This window comes from Typha angustifolia, chromosome 6, assembly GCF_048772165.1.
Source record: "Typha angustifolia cultivar Huaian chromosome 6, ASM4877216v1, whole genome shotgun sequence".
NCBI classification, from domain to species: domain Eukaryota; kingdom Viridiplantae; phylum Streptophyta; class Magnoliopsida; order Poales; family Typhaceae; genus Typha; species Typha angustifolia.
The window spans coordinates 8,338,422-8,353,315 of record NC_133244.1 but is presented as its reverse complement, the minus strand read 5'-3'; the positions used below and the strand labels follow the sequence as shown (position 1 = coordinate 8,353,315).

The 14,894-nt window shown below is 36.7% G+C and overlaps 2 protein-coding genes across 5 annotated transcripts; both read left to right on the top strand.

Moving 5' to 3' along the window:
* The first annotated feature begins 97 nt into the window (after window positions 1–97).
* LOC140761609 (ethanolamine-phosphate cytidylyltransferase-like) lies at window positions 98–6,305 on the top strand. Of its 2 annotated transcripts, XR_012104588.1 has the most exons (10): window positions 98–604; window positions 1,737–1,972; window positions 2,856–3,037; window positions 3,194–3,265; window positions 3,934–4,001; window positions 4,180–4,300; window positions 4,447–4,512; window positions 4,594–4,716; window positions 5,261–5,891; window positions 5,970–6,304. XR_012104588.1 is itself a non-coding variant. In XM_073099019.1 (9 exons), the coding sequence occupies exons 1-9, from the start codon at window positions 273–275 to the stop codon at window positions 5,330–5,332; spliced, it is 1,272 nt and encodes a 423-aa protein (XP_072955120.1). In that variant the 5' UTR covers window positions 98–272; the 3' UTR covers window positions 5,333–6,305. The 2 variants fall into 2 exon arrangements, 1 of the variants encoding a protein (XP_072955120.1); XM_073099019.1 differs by having other exon boundaries at window positions 5,261–6,305.
* Window positions 6,306–8,865: 2,560 nt separating this feature from the next.
* Window positions 8,866–13,242, top strand: LOC140761718 (probable serine/threonine-protein kinase PBL8). Of its 3 annotated transcripts, none has more exons than XM_073099162.1 (7): window positions 8,866–9,021; window positions 9,138–9,259; window positions 10,003–10,319; window positions 10,599–10,734; window positions 11,778–11,914; window positions 12,032–12,155; window positions 12,521–13,242. In XM_073099162.1, the coding sequence occupies exons 2-7, from the start codon at window positions 9,205–9,207 to the stop codon at window positions 12,973–12,975; spliced, it is 1,224 nt and encodes a 407-aa protein (XP_072955263.1). In that variant the 5' UTR covers window positions 8,866–9,021; window positions 9,138–9,204; the 3' UTR covers window positions 12,976–13,242. The 3 variants fall into 3 exon arrangements, with proteins under 3 accessions (XP_072955263.1, XP_072955265.1, XP_072955264.1); XM_073099164.1 differs by having other exon boundaries at window positions 8,872–9,004; XM_073099163.1 differs by having other exon boundaries at window positions 8,908–9,008.
* The last annotated feature ends 1,652 nt before the right edge of the window (window positions 13,243–14,894 follow it).

The window sequence follows — 14,894 nt, the reverse complement described above, 5'->3', positions numbered from 1 at the left end:
CCTACCGTCCCTGGATTTCTCCACCTATGATCCTCTAATCGGACGGCCGATGTTGTTTCACTCACATGATGTCTTCTTCGTTTCTCTCTTTCATTCACTTCCCTCTCCGTCTGCAGAAAAAAAAAATTCCTTCACCGTCGTCAGTCCTTCGTTTCTTTCTTTATTCACTCCTCGAATCCTCGAATGGCGGGAGCTAAAGAAACATCCTCTCCTCCCAAACCCTAAATCTGAATCCCTCCTTCCCCTTCCCCTTCTCCTCTCCTCCGGCTCTCATGGGATCCAGGAACGCCCTAATCGAAGAGCTCACGAGATCTTCAAATCTCTTCTTCGCTTTCTTCGTCGGGGGCCTCGTCCTCGTCGCGTCTGTCATCGTCTTTCATCTAGGGTTTGCGATTACACCGCCGCCGGCGATATGGCGGCGGGGGAGGAAGAAGCGGCGGCCGGTGAGGGTGTACATGGACGGGTGCTTCGATATGATGCATTATGGGCACTGCAATGCGCTGCGGCAGGCGCGGGCGCTCGGCGACGAGCTTGTCGTCGGGGTCGTCAGCGACGACGAGATCACGGCCAACAAGGGCCCCCCCGTGACCCCGCTCCATGAGAGGTTGATTCTTTTACATTAGATCTTTCATTTGGGAATTCTTGTCTTTTGGATGGTTGCTGTCGGACGAGTTTTGGTCTTCTCGCCAGAATCGTGCCCTTGAATTTATTCCCCATTGGGAATGTTATTTTGCTATGGGGTGTACAAATTTAATCAATCATTTGATTCTTTTTACACTTTCTTTTTATCCTGTTATTGTAATTCTGGCAAAATCAGGATATCTGTCATTTTCGTTTTGCCATTTTATATGTCATAATTTATTTAAATTTGTAGATGTAATTTGTTATTTTTGGCAGTTGTTTGTATAACAGGGCTGCGTGCTTTAAATTAGTAGGGTTAAATTTTAGACTCATCCGATTAAGTTTTCCTTTTTGTTTAACTGTTACATTGAATTATCCACTTAACTCTCTTTTGGATCCTCTTCCTCTTTCTCATTCTGTACTGTAAGTATCTCATACGTTCTTGATCAGCTTATTGATTGATTAGTTGTCCGTGTCATCATTATATGCTAGTTGATCTTGAATCTTGATCAATCTATTCTATGACTCTGTAAACTGGCGACCTACATAGTGAGATGGAATTTGTGGGCAGCGAGTGTGGCTTTCACTATAAGTTGGTACTTATAGTTTGCCCTTGGAAGTTACTCTCCTTTGTTACTTGTTTCAATTGGAGTTTGAGAACCTACTGTGTGCCGGTGTCTCTCTGCACTTACAACATTTGATTTTGCATGTCATTGAGATACTATGATATAATTCTGTTATATTTTGCAAGTCTTCTACGTTGTCTCCTACAAATCCAAGTAGGACTCTAAATATCCTAGCATGTTTTGGTGTTACTCATCTAAGCACTTTTGTGCATTCATTCTTTTTCATAAATGGGCCCAATGTGGAGGTAAATGCAAGCAAGAAGTTGATGATCTGGTACCCTCTAGATGTCGTGTTATTCAGAAAATATGATAAAAAAATGTCATCTCTTAATTAACAATTAAAAGTGACAGATCTGCTTCAACTTGCTCTATGTTATCTACAATTGGTGCACGACTTGAAAAAGCTTTCTGAATATTATGCGATATGCATAAGGGAAATTAAAAATGTTGTCCACGTGTACTTTAAATTATCCGCACACTGTGTTGCAGGATGATCATGGTAGCTGCTGTCAAGTGGGTGGACGAGGTCATTCCAGATGCTCCTTATGCTATAACTGAAGAGTTTATGAAGAAACTTTTCACAGAGTATGATATTGATTATATTATTCACGGGGATGATCCTTGTCTACTCCCTGACGGCACTGATGCATATGCCCTTGCCAAGAAGGCTGGTCGTTATAAGCAGATTAAAAGAACCGAAGGAGTGTCAAGCACTGACATTGTTGGTACTGATTCCGTATAACTTTTATCCTTCTAGTATAACAATCTGTGCTTATACTGTTTCCAATATGTCTTAAAATTTGGTGCTTATCTGCAGAATTGGCATGAACAAGAAATTCTGTTTTCTTAGGCAAGTTAATTGTTGCAGTTCCTTTGAGATATATTCTTGATAGCCTCTATTTTCTTCTAGTAGTATCTTTGGTTGGTTTTGTTGAACTTTCCGAGTTATTCCCAAGAGGCCTTCAAATAACAATCTGTCTCTTTCTAATTAACATCTCATCCCATTTTTGTTCTCTGCATTCCTTTTCATGACTAGTATTTTTCTTTTCGCGAGTTTTAAGTAGCAGATAAGATTGTTCTTTTGTTATCATGGTCAAATTTCTGTCAATAAATTTAGACATAATTTCAATGTAATATGTGTAATTCATTGTATGTAAGCATCAGTTCTTGTGTCACTTTTTAATCTTTGGTTACTCATCATCTATTCTCATGATGGCAAATAAATTTCAAATTGTAATCTGTATATTTATTCAGGTGTCTAGATGGAGGTAAACACATAACCAAGAGAAGCCCCTTAGATAATCAAGTGCACTTTGTCAAATTGTTATTGATGATATCATAGTATTAGACTAGGCGGTTTGAGTTCCAATCTTGCTAGGCCGACCTTGTTAATTAAATAGAAAAACCTCCACCTATTTAAGTTCTCGAGCCCATAAAAATATTGTAAGCCCAGAGTGAGGTATAGTGTTGGTGAATAAATATGAAGAACGTTTTTCAACTGAGTCAGTTAATCGATTGCATGTGGCCCTTGATTTTGGTGTTAGAAGATACTTGTATGTTTGTAAAATAAAGTTTGCTACTTTAAGGTGGGTCTTAACATTTGAATAGGTCGCATGCTTCTTTGTGTAAGGGAGAGATCTATTGGTGATAGTCATAATCATTCTACTTTACAAAGACAATTCAGCCATGGGCACGACCAAAAGGTTGATGATGGTGTCTCTGCAACTGGAACTCGTATATCTCATTTTTTGCCAACATCTCGGCGAATAGTGCAGTTCTCAAATGGGAAGGTATGATCATTGGTATATATCCCGAATATTTAGTTTCTTGATATATTTGTTTGGCTTAAAGAAAAATAAATTGTGAATATATATATATATATATATAATGATCTCTTATTGGTAAGGAATGTTGTGCTTCTCATTTTTCTCTTTTTGTTTGCTTAGGCTGCCAGTCCGGATGCTTATATAGTTTACATAGATGGTGCATTTGATCTGTTCCATGCTGGCCATGTGGAGGTTGTTTTCTCTTTCCCTTTCTCTCTCTTAGCACTGATTTCCATTGAACAAAGTTAAAAGGAAAATGAAGGGGGAAATTTCCCCATGGTAATTGAACAAAAAATAATGTGTCGTAATGGACTGATAGCCGTAGTAAGTAAATGAGTTCAAGAGGCGTCATTTTCTAATTTTAGAGTGTCAGCTATTATACAACAATATTTTTTCCAACGCCACTTGGTGTACAATTGGATATATGTTTCAGTGCAATGTTCTACAGGTCACATCCATGTGTGGTTAAGGTCCTAAGGATATACTGAGTTGAAGATAAACTTGTATGAAATCTGTCAAAGTTTGTAGGGTGTCTTTGTTAATGTCACATCATCCACATCCATAATTCATATCAGTGCAATCTCGCCTTAAGTTGTTTCTTTCTGCTGACCACTCTCCACTCAACCCAGCCAGACTCGAGGGTTGTTGCAAGTATGAAAATAACAAATCATAATACATTGCTCTTAACTTTGGACCATCTTGTTATGATCATAAGCCAGGAGTTTACCATAGTAGATCGTGAAGTTCCCTGATGTAATAGGTCATAAACTATTGGTGGGGTTTCTGTTGGGTAATTTATAGTTAGATTTCCTCTCATAAATGCTTGTGGGATATTGTTATTAATTTTTCAATTTGTACAGATATTGCGGATAGCTCGAGAACTTGGAGATTTTTTACTTGTGGGGATTCATACTGATCAGACAGTAAGGTATCATTTGTTGCTTTCATCTTCATATTGACAATGTGCTCTTCTGCAACATTTTGGAACTCGGACATTTTTGCTTGAGTATCCTTAGAATGCTACAATTGATTTTTTCTAGGTAATTATAATATATATAATTTTTTTTTTCTCTTCCTAATTCATGAAGTAATTATACAACCTGTAGTGCTACTCGAGGAGCCCATCGCCCAATCATGAGTCTTCATGAGAGAAGCTTGAGTGTGTTGGCGTGTCGATACGTAGATGAAGTAATTATTGGTGCTCCACGAGAAGTTTCAAAGGATATGGTCAGTCCTTTGTGTTGATTTTACATTCTTAATTTTTATTTTGGTGATTCACTAAAATTAATTTGACCCTTGTTGCTCTTCTATTGAATAAGATCGATTTTCCTTTCACAATTAAGGTTTACGTGGTTTTTATATGTGGGTTACAGATTACAACTTTTAATATCTCATTGGTTGTTCATGGAACAGTTGCAGAAAATATGGATTTTCTGAAGGTATTTTGCTATAATCTCGATAACAACATTTACCTAATCAGTTTTGCAACTGGAATGATTTTTGTGCTGATAAATTTTCAGGAGGATTTGAACCCCTTTGCTGTTCCAATGGCTATGGGTATCTATCAGCAACTAAAGAGCCCTTTAGATGTCACAACTAGCACAATAATTAGGAGGATTGTGGAAAACCATGAGGCATATCAGGTATTTTCCCTGTAATTTCAATTGATGTTGCCAAGCTAACAAAATTCCTCATACTTTCATTCTTTAACTTGGGCATGATATTGTAATTTTTGGATGCTCAGTAATGTTGTTTACTCTGGAGTCTAGATCATTATCATCATTACCAGTGCAACATCCATCAGTGTTTCTGTCACTAAGGTCATCATCAATATTCTATCACCATAAGCTAAAATGATACTTGAGCTTTAAATAGTCAGCCATGTAGAAGATGAGTATCCCCTGAGTCTGACTGTTTTGAAAAAAAAAAAAGATTCATCTTTTCATTATATGGGGCATTATCTCCTCACATGTCATCTCACTATTCAACAATAGATGATTAATAATGAAAATAATTGCAGTAAGATTGTTGAGAATCAAATTTTGCACCTCCGTAGTTCCTAGATAGCTACTTGGACTGTAAGATGTGGTAATTACTTAAGTTTATTGCAGGCCTTATGCTGACTTTTGTTGTCTTACTTCGAAGTTTATAGGCAATTGATTGATTTAAAAATGCTGTTTCCCACAGAAACGGAATGAGAAGAAGGAAGCGAGTGAGAGGAAGTACTACGAGAATAAAAGCTATGTTTCTGCAGACTGACTGACCTACTATCAGGGCTTCTGTAGCAAAGTTTCATGGTGGAAACCCGACAATTCTGACATTAACAAGAGCAACTTTTTGTTTCATTTTTCAAACATCTTACAGTGTGGATCTGATCGGGAGTATCCATGATTCCCTCTTCAGACTTCAGGTAGCAAGTTAAAGATAGCACAGATGGTACTTGGTCTCGGAACGTCTGGAGTTCATTTTCTCCTCCTTACATATTTTCCTGGTACAATTGCAGCCGTATCCTGCTGTTATTATCTGAATTGTTTGCAACTTTAAATCTGGAGAATACCTTTTTATTGTATTATTTTTTGGTTGTTGGGTGTTTTGTATCAATTTTGTTCTCAATTTTGCACTTTGTTTCCTCAGATGGAATTTGAACAGAAGAATAACATGGCAGGCATGATTTATTTCTGACATAATAATTATTTTCTCGTCCTTATTTCTTTTTTTTCATTATCTCAAATCCACTGATGTGCATCACAAATTGCAACTCCAAAGTGACAGTTATGTGGCGGTTACCGGTAAGCTGTGGAGTCGAAGTGCAGTGCAGGTGAAGCAATGGAAACATGCTGGAGGCTTTCTTAGTTTTTTTAAACCAACTCTTAACTTTCGTTCTTTCTCATATTAGGGGGGCTGGGGGACAGTTGAGCCACCTGATACAGCGTCGAGGTATGCTATGCGTTCATGCATCTGGCAAAAAGGAAGTCAACTATCTACTGATCCTCGGATTGAAATTGGAGCTACATAGGAAGGTTGGTGAGATGTTAGAATCCAATGATGTGGAATTTGAGACTTGTAGGGATGGTAAATGGTCACATCCGATGATGCCTTGCTATGTGTGTGAGTGTGACCCATCATTTGCTAGAATTATATCTGCCACTGGGGTTGTATGTTTTCCCATTACCTTCTTCTCTTTGTTTCCATTTTACTAATATGTTAATGTGTCCTTTCAGCAGTTTCTCAATGCATGAATCATTTCTTTTCTTTACTATTGGAACTTGGTAATCAACATAATGGGTGAAGCTCCACAATATTAATAATTTAGGTGTCATTTAACCCAAAGTTGTTGGACTTTACTTAAATATATGCCTATGCTACTCTCTTTTGTTTTTTAAGTAGTAGCATAGGATAGCCTAATTCCTTTTAAATAGAGAATTTTGGCATGTTAGGATCAATTATTCTGTTCAATAAAGTAGAGTCAGTTTCTCCCTTTTCTTTTGTTTTTTCGAGTTATCTCTGTTGGGGCGTAGGTTGGGTCAGCGTGTGCATAATATTGATCAAGACCAAAGAGCCCTATAAGGTTAATACCAAGATTCATAGTTTATCCTTTTATGGTCCACCATTGTATCTCAAGAATAATTGGGTCCTCTCAACTTACTTTACCATAAAGATTATGAACTTAAGTAACCCGACAAATGTTAGGTAACATAGCTAATTAGTAGCTGTTCAAATACCGTCACTCGAGCTTGATCTAGTGTGTGGAAGATGTTGTAGAATCACTGTCATCGTCTTAATATCAGAAGAATAATGTAAAGAGGGGTAATTAGGTGTGAGCTTGCCCAAACATTAATGTTGATAACGTCAATGCTATTAATTGGATATTTATTGGAGAGATCTTCCTTTCACCTGTGTCCTCCTCTGAGAACCCCTACGGGTGGTTGTTGAAAGCATCGTCCATCTTTTCTCCACCACGTGCATCCACGAGCAAAGATTTTGGGCGAAGATGTTGTCCCCCCACCCCCTCTCCGCGCCCTCCCCTCTCCTCTCCTCTATCTTCTATCTTCTTTTATAGCTCAGCTCAGTAGCTGTCCGGGCCGATGAGGACCAATGCCATGCAGATAGTCCTCTTACATGCACATGCACACTATCCCCTCCTTGGGAGACACCCTATGGTCTACCAAATTTGATCCCCCCCCCCGCCCCAATTCCTTTTGATTGTATCATCAAATACGTGTACATAAAGATGCGCTGACATTTAACATGAGTATCTATTTGTTTTCCTTTTTAAGTAACAGTAAGTGGACGAGGAGATAATGATATAATTTCTATTTTAGAGAAATTGATAAAAACACTCTCCCTTGATATTTATCAATCAATCACTGTATTATGAATTTAATTCTCAAATACACCCCTAATGTTGTTAGTTTTCTGAATCGAATATTAACTTAACTATAGATACAAAAAGTCTAAAATACCCTTTGAAAACATATCACGCAAGATATCTTAATCCCTCTAAAAAAATTTAGGATGTGAATAATAATAATAATAGGTGATAAAATAATAATAATAATAACAGTGTGATGACAGATGCATGTGATGGAATAGGAAGTAGAGATAATATAGATTTGGGAGACGATTCTTTCCATTACTTTTGTCACCTCTGAGCGTAGCGAAGGGTGGGTGTAACAGTGAACATCATGAGGGTTGTTGATTGGTTCGGACCTGTACGAGATTTAAACTGAACGCATTATTGATATATTAATAATATACAAAGATAGAAATGTGATTACGACTCATACTAATAGACGTAATTATGGAGCCGTAACTTTAAATGCTGAAGCTGTTATTGGGTGGTAATGGTATAATAAATGACACTGCGGATATCGTCCTTCCTTCCTTTTAGAGTTTTAGTGCTTCCCCCTCTCTCTTTTAATTTAATCCACACCTCTTCTTCTGCTTCTGAACAATTCCACACAATTCCACAGACAGGATGATTTCACTGAGGACGATAAAAAGGGATTCTTTTCCTGGCATCAAAAGGACAAAGAAAGGGATTTTTAGTACAAAACTTCCATCCAACCTCAAAAAAAAACCAAGGGGCGGACATTGATGAGAGTAAACTTTATTACATTTTACTGTTTCTCTAAAATCCATATATATATTTATATATTTGCTTATACTATAATATAATTTCTTATTTTAAAATAACAGTTAAATAGTATAATAATTTATTCTAGAATATAAATATTATTTATCAAATTTATATTTTATATAACGTATTAATTCAATTAATAATTTAACCTTAATATCTATCTTGTTAAAAGAAAATTTAGACTATTAATATCATAGGAGGAGGAATTATGATAATTTAGTATTTTTTTTATTAAGTTTGAATAGAAAAGTTAACGGTTTTATAGTAGTTACGTGTGATACTGATACATGATACAGATAAAAGTTTTGGAGTAATTTAATTTTATGAAAGATCACAAGGGGCAATTTGTAATTTTATGTTTTAATTTAAAAAAAAACCGGACCCAAAAAGAAAAGAGAAAATCTCAAAGCTGAATCCAACCTTTTAAAATCCAATTTCCGGCCGACAAGTGGTTCAGCTCAGTTGGCTCAATGCCGAGCCCTAATTCATTCGTACCAATGTCCAAAACTATATAAAATTTTATATCCAGATATTAATGAGGAGAGTAGTAGCATGGTAAATGAGTTCACATGCTTTATTTAATTTTTTTATCCCAACTCTCTCTCTCTCTCTCTCTCTCTCTCTCTCTCTCTCTCTCTCTCTCTCTCATACACACACACATAACTCTCGCGCACAGAGGAATTCCTTCTTAATTAAAGCGAGCGCAGCGTGAGAGGTGGAGGTGGTGGCCTTGTTTTGGTGGTCGCGGTGAGAAAGGAGACTGCAGAAAGAAAAGTAAAAGATAGGAAGAAGTTGGTATACCAACCTAGTAAAATCTCTTCTCTCTCTCTCTCTCTCTCTCTCTCTCTCTCTCTCTCTCCGATTATCCTCTCCTCTATCTCGCTGTCTCTAATTTATACTTGGGTCTTCTTGTTTGCTTCCAAGGTGGGGCCTTGTGAGGCGTATCAAGCTAGGGGACGAGGTGGGGAGTTATGAGAAGAGGGTGTGAAGGATGGGCAACTGTGGAACCAGAGAAGAGAATGCCGTCGTCGCTGCTCAAGCCCAAGGTACGTCGTGGAGCATTGCTGCGGCATGCGCTCATCTTCTCCCCTAAGTCTCTTCTTTTTTGGGGTGTATACTTGTTGGCCATGTTGCTTTACCTACTTGGCTGTTGGTTTTGTTGTAGAACTTAATTCTCTCAAGTGGGTTTTGTTCAAGATTCGATTTTTAGGCACCATTCTGTTTGATTTTCTTGATGTTGCAATCTGGTTTTCTTTACTGGTATTTGATCTTTGTTTGTGGTTACCATACGAGGGTCATTATGTTTCTCAAAATATTTAGAAAGGGGTCAATTCTGAATCTCCTGTATCTCTTTTCCTTTTTGGGCTAGGTTTGCATTTTTCTTCTCTATTGATGGCACTTTACTACCGGAGTTTGGATTTCATGAAGGCAATGTGAAGAATGTTTTATTTTGTAAATATTGTGCAACTATTTGACTGGTGAATTTTATCAGTCGCTGGTCATTTTGAGTGTGGTTGAATTCCAATTATTATGTTTTTTTTTCTTAAACACATGCTTAATTTTGAGCATATTGAACACAATATGTTTAGCTAATTGGGGATTATTAACAAGTTTTATATAATTCGCCATAGCTTGCAGTAGGCAAAATTGTCCGCTGCTAAATTTTACGCCCATTTTGGCATTTGTAATATATTAATATAGTGTGACTATAGTAGGTTTCCCAAAGTTTTGCTACTATGAAAGTGTCCAGTTGCTGATTAGTTCGTCTTTGTTATTTCCTTACTTGCAGTTCAGCATCTGCAAATGTTCCAACTCCCAGAGAAGAAACATACACGCTCCTTCTTGGACATTAGTGATCCGTCGACCCCTAGAAATTTTGAAGATTCAAGAAATACTGTAATATACACTAATGTCATTGCATTCACATTATTCGAGCTGGAGACCATCACAAAGAGCTTCCGTGCAGATTATGTTCTAGGTGAAGGTGGGTTTGGTACTGTCTACAAGGGATACATAGATGAGAATGTGAGAGTTGGCCTCAAATCACTTCCTGTTGCTGTCAAGGTCCTTAACAAGGATGGTCATCAGGGACACAGAGAATGGCTCGTAAGTGTTATTTCATGGCTATTTCTTGTTCACAGTCAGATTAGATCCTCAGCACAGCACCATCAATTAGCTAGCTTGGCTTACTGCCACATGCACCATAAATGGCAGATCTGTAAAGCAGTATATTTTCCTCTAAATATTTTCTTGGGTCAAAATGGGAAATGCTTCTTATCCGGAAGCTTGTCTAATTAGTTTTACAAAGTTCTTGCTGCCAAAAGTACTTAATCGAGGTTTGGCTCCTTGAGATGCTTCTTGAGTTCATCTTTCTTGTTTTACCAGACGGAGGTTAACTTTTTAGGGCAGCTAAGACATCCTAATCTAGTAAAGTTGATCGGGTACTGCTGTGAGGATGATCATCGCCTGCTTGTTTATGAGTTCATGTTCCGAGGCAGTCTTGAGAATCACTTATTTCGAAGTAAGACTCCATCCATGTCTTTGGGATGCATTTCTTGATAGCTTTTTACGCCAAGTGCTATGCATTACCTTTCCGTTCTGTTTCAATACCTTCTGATTCATATGTGATGGAAGCAAATGTATGCCAGAGGTATTTCAACACCTTGTTTCAAGACAAAAGTTCTGCTGAGAGATGTTTCCTCCTTACTGTTGTCTACAGTAGTTAGACATATTCTGAATCTATCTCCACTTATTAGCAGCCTATACAGATTATTTTGATATTTTATCTGCTATATGAGAAGATATGTACTCCTTTTGGACTGGTTTTCTGCTTTGTCATTCTACCTGATGTAGTTCTGACTTCTGAGTAAGTAAGCGTTCTGCAATATTTTGCCTTTTCTCTTATCTGTTGAACTTCACTTGTAATTATTTTCTTGATTTTGTTTCAAGTCATTTCTAAACTAGGTTTGTTGCTGAAGATTATTGGAAAATAAGGATAGAAAGTATCCTCTAAGAAAAATAAAGGTATTTTATTGCATACTAGATGAAATAAATGGGTCTGCATCTTTAACTAAGATGTGTAACAACGAAGCTCTGAAGAGGAGATTCATAAGAAATTATTTGAGATAGGAGATTGTTGTATATTGCTGTCTCTATTTAATAAATATCTAAAAGTCATCTACTAACTCAGGAATGTACCAGAAATCATACAAAATCGACTTCTCTTCTTCTCTCTATCGGCTTTCTCTGTCCTATCAGATATACAGTTAGAACTCATTATTTTGTTTCCGTCATCTTATAAGTTGTTCAAACTTTATGGATGATGTGGCCTTTCATGCTTTTGCTATTATTCTCTATTTTTAGTCCTTCAGTATTATGTTATGCATGATAATTTTTATACTTTATGGTTTATAAACAGTATTGCAAGTTTGCAACAATTGGCATTTAGTTGAAGAGAGTATTACGACAATAACATGCTGGAATACTTTATTCTGCCTTCAGTTCTTTTATCATGTTATAGGGAAAAGATCTGCCAAACATCACTTTCTTCATTAATGTTCTCAGAGACGGCCGCACCGTTATCTTGGACAACTAGAATGTCGATAGCATTGGGTGCTGCCAAAGGGTTAGCTTTTCTTCACAATGCAGAAAGGCCAGTTATCTACCGAGATTTTAAGACCTCAAATATTTTGTTGGACTCTGTTAAGTAACAATCTTGTGTTTATGTTTAGTTCATTCTTCTCCATTCTTCACATGCTTATTGTTGAATCTGCAAAATATTCGATACGGTGTGCTGATTCTCTTCCACCCAAACATAGGATTATGCTGCTAAACTGTCTGACTTTGGCCTTGCAAAAGCCGGGCCACAAGGTGATGAGACCCATGTATCAACACGGGTGATGGGCACCTTTGGTTATGCTGCCCCAGAATATGTAATGACTGGTACTGACTCTTAACACTGTAAAGTTGCTTTGATTAGTATTATGGTCTTACTTTTGGTTCTCTACCACTAGGATATGCTTACCTATTGTGAGCATGTGTTCTAAATGACAAAATGACAAATCCTTCGAATTCCTAAAAGTTTCTTCTTGGGTAAACTGAAGGAGGTAAGAAAATGTGGTCAAAATGTATTGGTGTTGTCTTTTGGATAGCCATCCTGGTATGTTGTGTGGTCTTTCTAATTAATACTTCTTACTTCACTTCTTCCTTTTCTTTTCCTTCCATGTGTTCTAAATTGCCATGCGTTATCATTTCATTTTCGTCCATGTATTATTGTTATTTGAACCGCATACCGCATTCATGAACAGGTCACTTGACAGCAAGAAGTGATGTCTATAGCTTTGGAGTCGTCCTCCTCGAACTCCTGACAGGTCGGCGCTCCGTGGACAAAACGCGCCCCAGCAAGGAGCAGAGCTTGGTTGATTGGGCTCGCCCGAAGCTCAATGACAAGAAAAAGCTTCTGTCTGTCATCGACCCCAGGTTGGCAGATCAGTACTCAGTTAGAGCTGCTCAAAAGGCTTGCAGCCTGGCCTACTACTGCTTGAGCCATAACCCGAAAGCGAGGCCCCTTATGACTGACATTGTGGAGACCCTTGGGCCATTGCAGGGAAGCAATGCAAGGGAGACCACAATCCAGTCCCTACCTAGCAATGTACTTCCCGGTAATCGGATCCGCCACAGACTCACAGGTGGCACCATCAACTCTACACCAACTCCAGGTCCGAGATGTTCCACAGCTGTTCCAGCATGCAGAGTGAGGTGAATCTTCTACTCTACTATCTGGGAATAGGTTCATTTGTATATTGACAACCCTATTATCGTGCTTCTTCCATGTACATGTCTTTCAGCTCCTGTGGGTTTTTGTTCCTTCACCCAGCTTTCGATGTAAATTTTGATCTGTGTGGTATTTGATTTCTGACTCGTTTTATTTTCTTGCCTCCCATCTTTATGTATCTGTAACTGCGGCAACCCTTGCCAAATGGGCTGGGTTTATTGCTAAGTAATGAAAGCAAGTTGAACTAAGATTCTACTCTGGAGTACCAGGTTCTTCTGCTCTCTCCTCCTTTAAACCATGGCAGTGGTACTGCAATTGCTTTCAAAATTTTGTGTTTAGTTTTGATCAAACTTAAAGCTTGATGGTCATAGTTTTCAAGTATTCTTTGGATGGATGGATTGTGTACGAAACTTCTTTAAACTCTTATGTGGGATTGCAATTCTCTTGCATGGATATAAGCATTTGCCATTAACCTTGAAGATGATTGTTTTAGTATATAACACTCTCTTTTAATAAAATTATAATTTACATCCTATAATTTTTTATTAGTTATAAATCGAGTCCTATAATTTAATAAATATATGTAGAAAATATTCTATTTTTAGATCCGTTAGTTAAATTTAATTAAATTTCTGATTTAAATTAATTATACTAAAAAAATTATGAAAATACTCTTAGTATATATTTTAGTTAGTTTAGAAATAAAAGTATTTTAATCTTTTTAGAAAAAAAAAAACTAACTCAGAGCACATATTTATTATACCGTAAAGCTCGATTTATAAATAATAAAAATATAGGATATAAATTATAATTATATTATAAAGCAGAGTGTTATATATAAATTTTTCTATATTTTTAATCATCATCTAAAGCTAATTTCACTGGCGATTGATGGACTCTTCTGGACGCCCGTGGCACCAAAAGTTAATCTCAATTTAGCAAACACGATTGAAGGCCAAGGTTTTCTTTGTAAGCTGACGTAATTTATAACTCAATAATAAACTAATTGATATGAAATACTAAGCACGAGAACAAATGCTCCTTTAATCTTACAGAAAATTATAAGTAGCACCCTACATTTAATTATATTATAGATAAACCTTTTACAAATTAAGCCCCCTCTTTATAGAAATTTGGATAGTTATACCTAGAAACCCGAACTATTGTATGTGCATATATTTTTTGGTGGCAACCTCAACTATGAAAAACCTCGACAATAATCCTCCTCTTATTCGTCAATTTTATTTATTTTTAATTAAAAATATGACGTAATTAATATTTTACTTTTATTTTTAAAGAAATAATGAGAAAAAATATATATATTGATGGTAATTTAATATTTATCATTAATATTATTAAGAAAGACAGAGATATTAGATAGTTAAAAAATAAATAAATAAAGTGTAAAGAAAAAGAGATAATATAAAAATGAGCAATACTTTAAGGATCTATACACTATACGTACGTAATCAACCCTACAAATTATTATCTTAATTAAAAGTGCTTTTGAGTCTTTTAACTTTAATTGATCAGCAGACTTCTTCCTTCTACTTCATCACGTACGTCATGCATCGCGTTTACGTTATATGGAGATCTCACCATTTACGAACACTCGGATTAGAGGAATTGACCAACGTCTTAAAAGTGATTGTCTTTAACCTAATCTTGTCTTTAATCTCAAACATTTTGCCACCTTTCTTCTGGACATCTAAGTCGGCAGATGCATTGTTCCTACTGAACTCATCCACCAATAGCCCACACTAGCGTCACATCATCCAGATCTTTCTCCACTTTTAATATATCTCTCCTCCTCTTTAATTTTTTTTTCAAAATATATTTTGATATATTAGTATACATGTTTATCGAGAAGCTAACAAATCTATGAATTAGTTAACTAATTGTGTTAA

What these genes read in the sequence shown, in the direction of transcription:
- LOC140761609 (XM_073099019.1), top strand. Translation starts at nt 273, where the DNA reads ATGGGATCCAGGAACGCCCTAATCGAAGAGCTCACGAGATCTTCAAAT. An exon ending in GTGACCCCGCTCCATGAGAG is followed by an intron (nt 605 to 1,736) that starts GTTGATTCTTTT and finishes ACTGTGTTGCAG; the next exon opens with GATGATCATGGTAGCTGCTG. An exon ending in TGCAGTTCTCAAATGGGAAG is followed by an intron (nt 3,038 to 3,193) that starts GTATGATCATTG and finishes TTGTTTGCTTAG; the next exon opens with GCTGCCAGTCCGGATGCTTA.
- LOC140761718 (XM_073099162.1), top strand. Translation starts at nt 9,205, where the DNA reads ATGGGCAACTGTGGAACCAGAGAAGAGAATGCCGTCGTCGCTGCTCAA. An exon ending in AGGGACACAGAGAATGGCTC is followed by an intron (nt 10,320 to 10,598) that starts GTAAGTGTTATT and finishes TTGTTTTACCAG; the next exon opens with ACGGAGGTTAACTTTTTAGG. An exon ending in CCCAGAATATGTAATGACTG is followed by an intron (nt 12,156 to 12,520) that starts GTACTGACTCTT and finishes ATTCATGAACAG; the next exon opens with GTCACTTGACAGCAAGAAGT.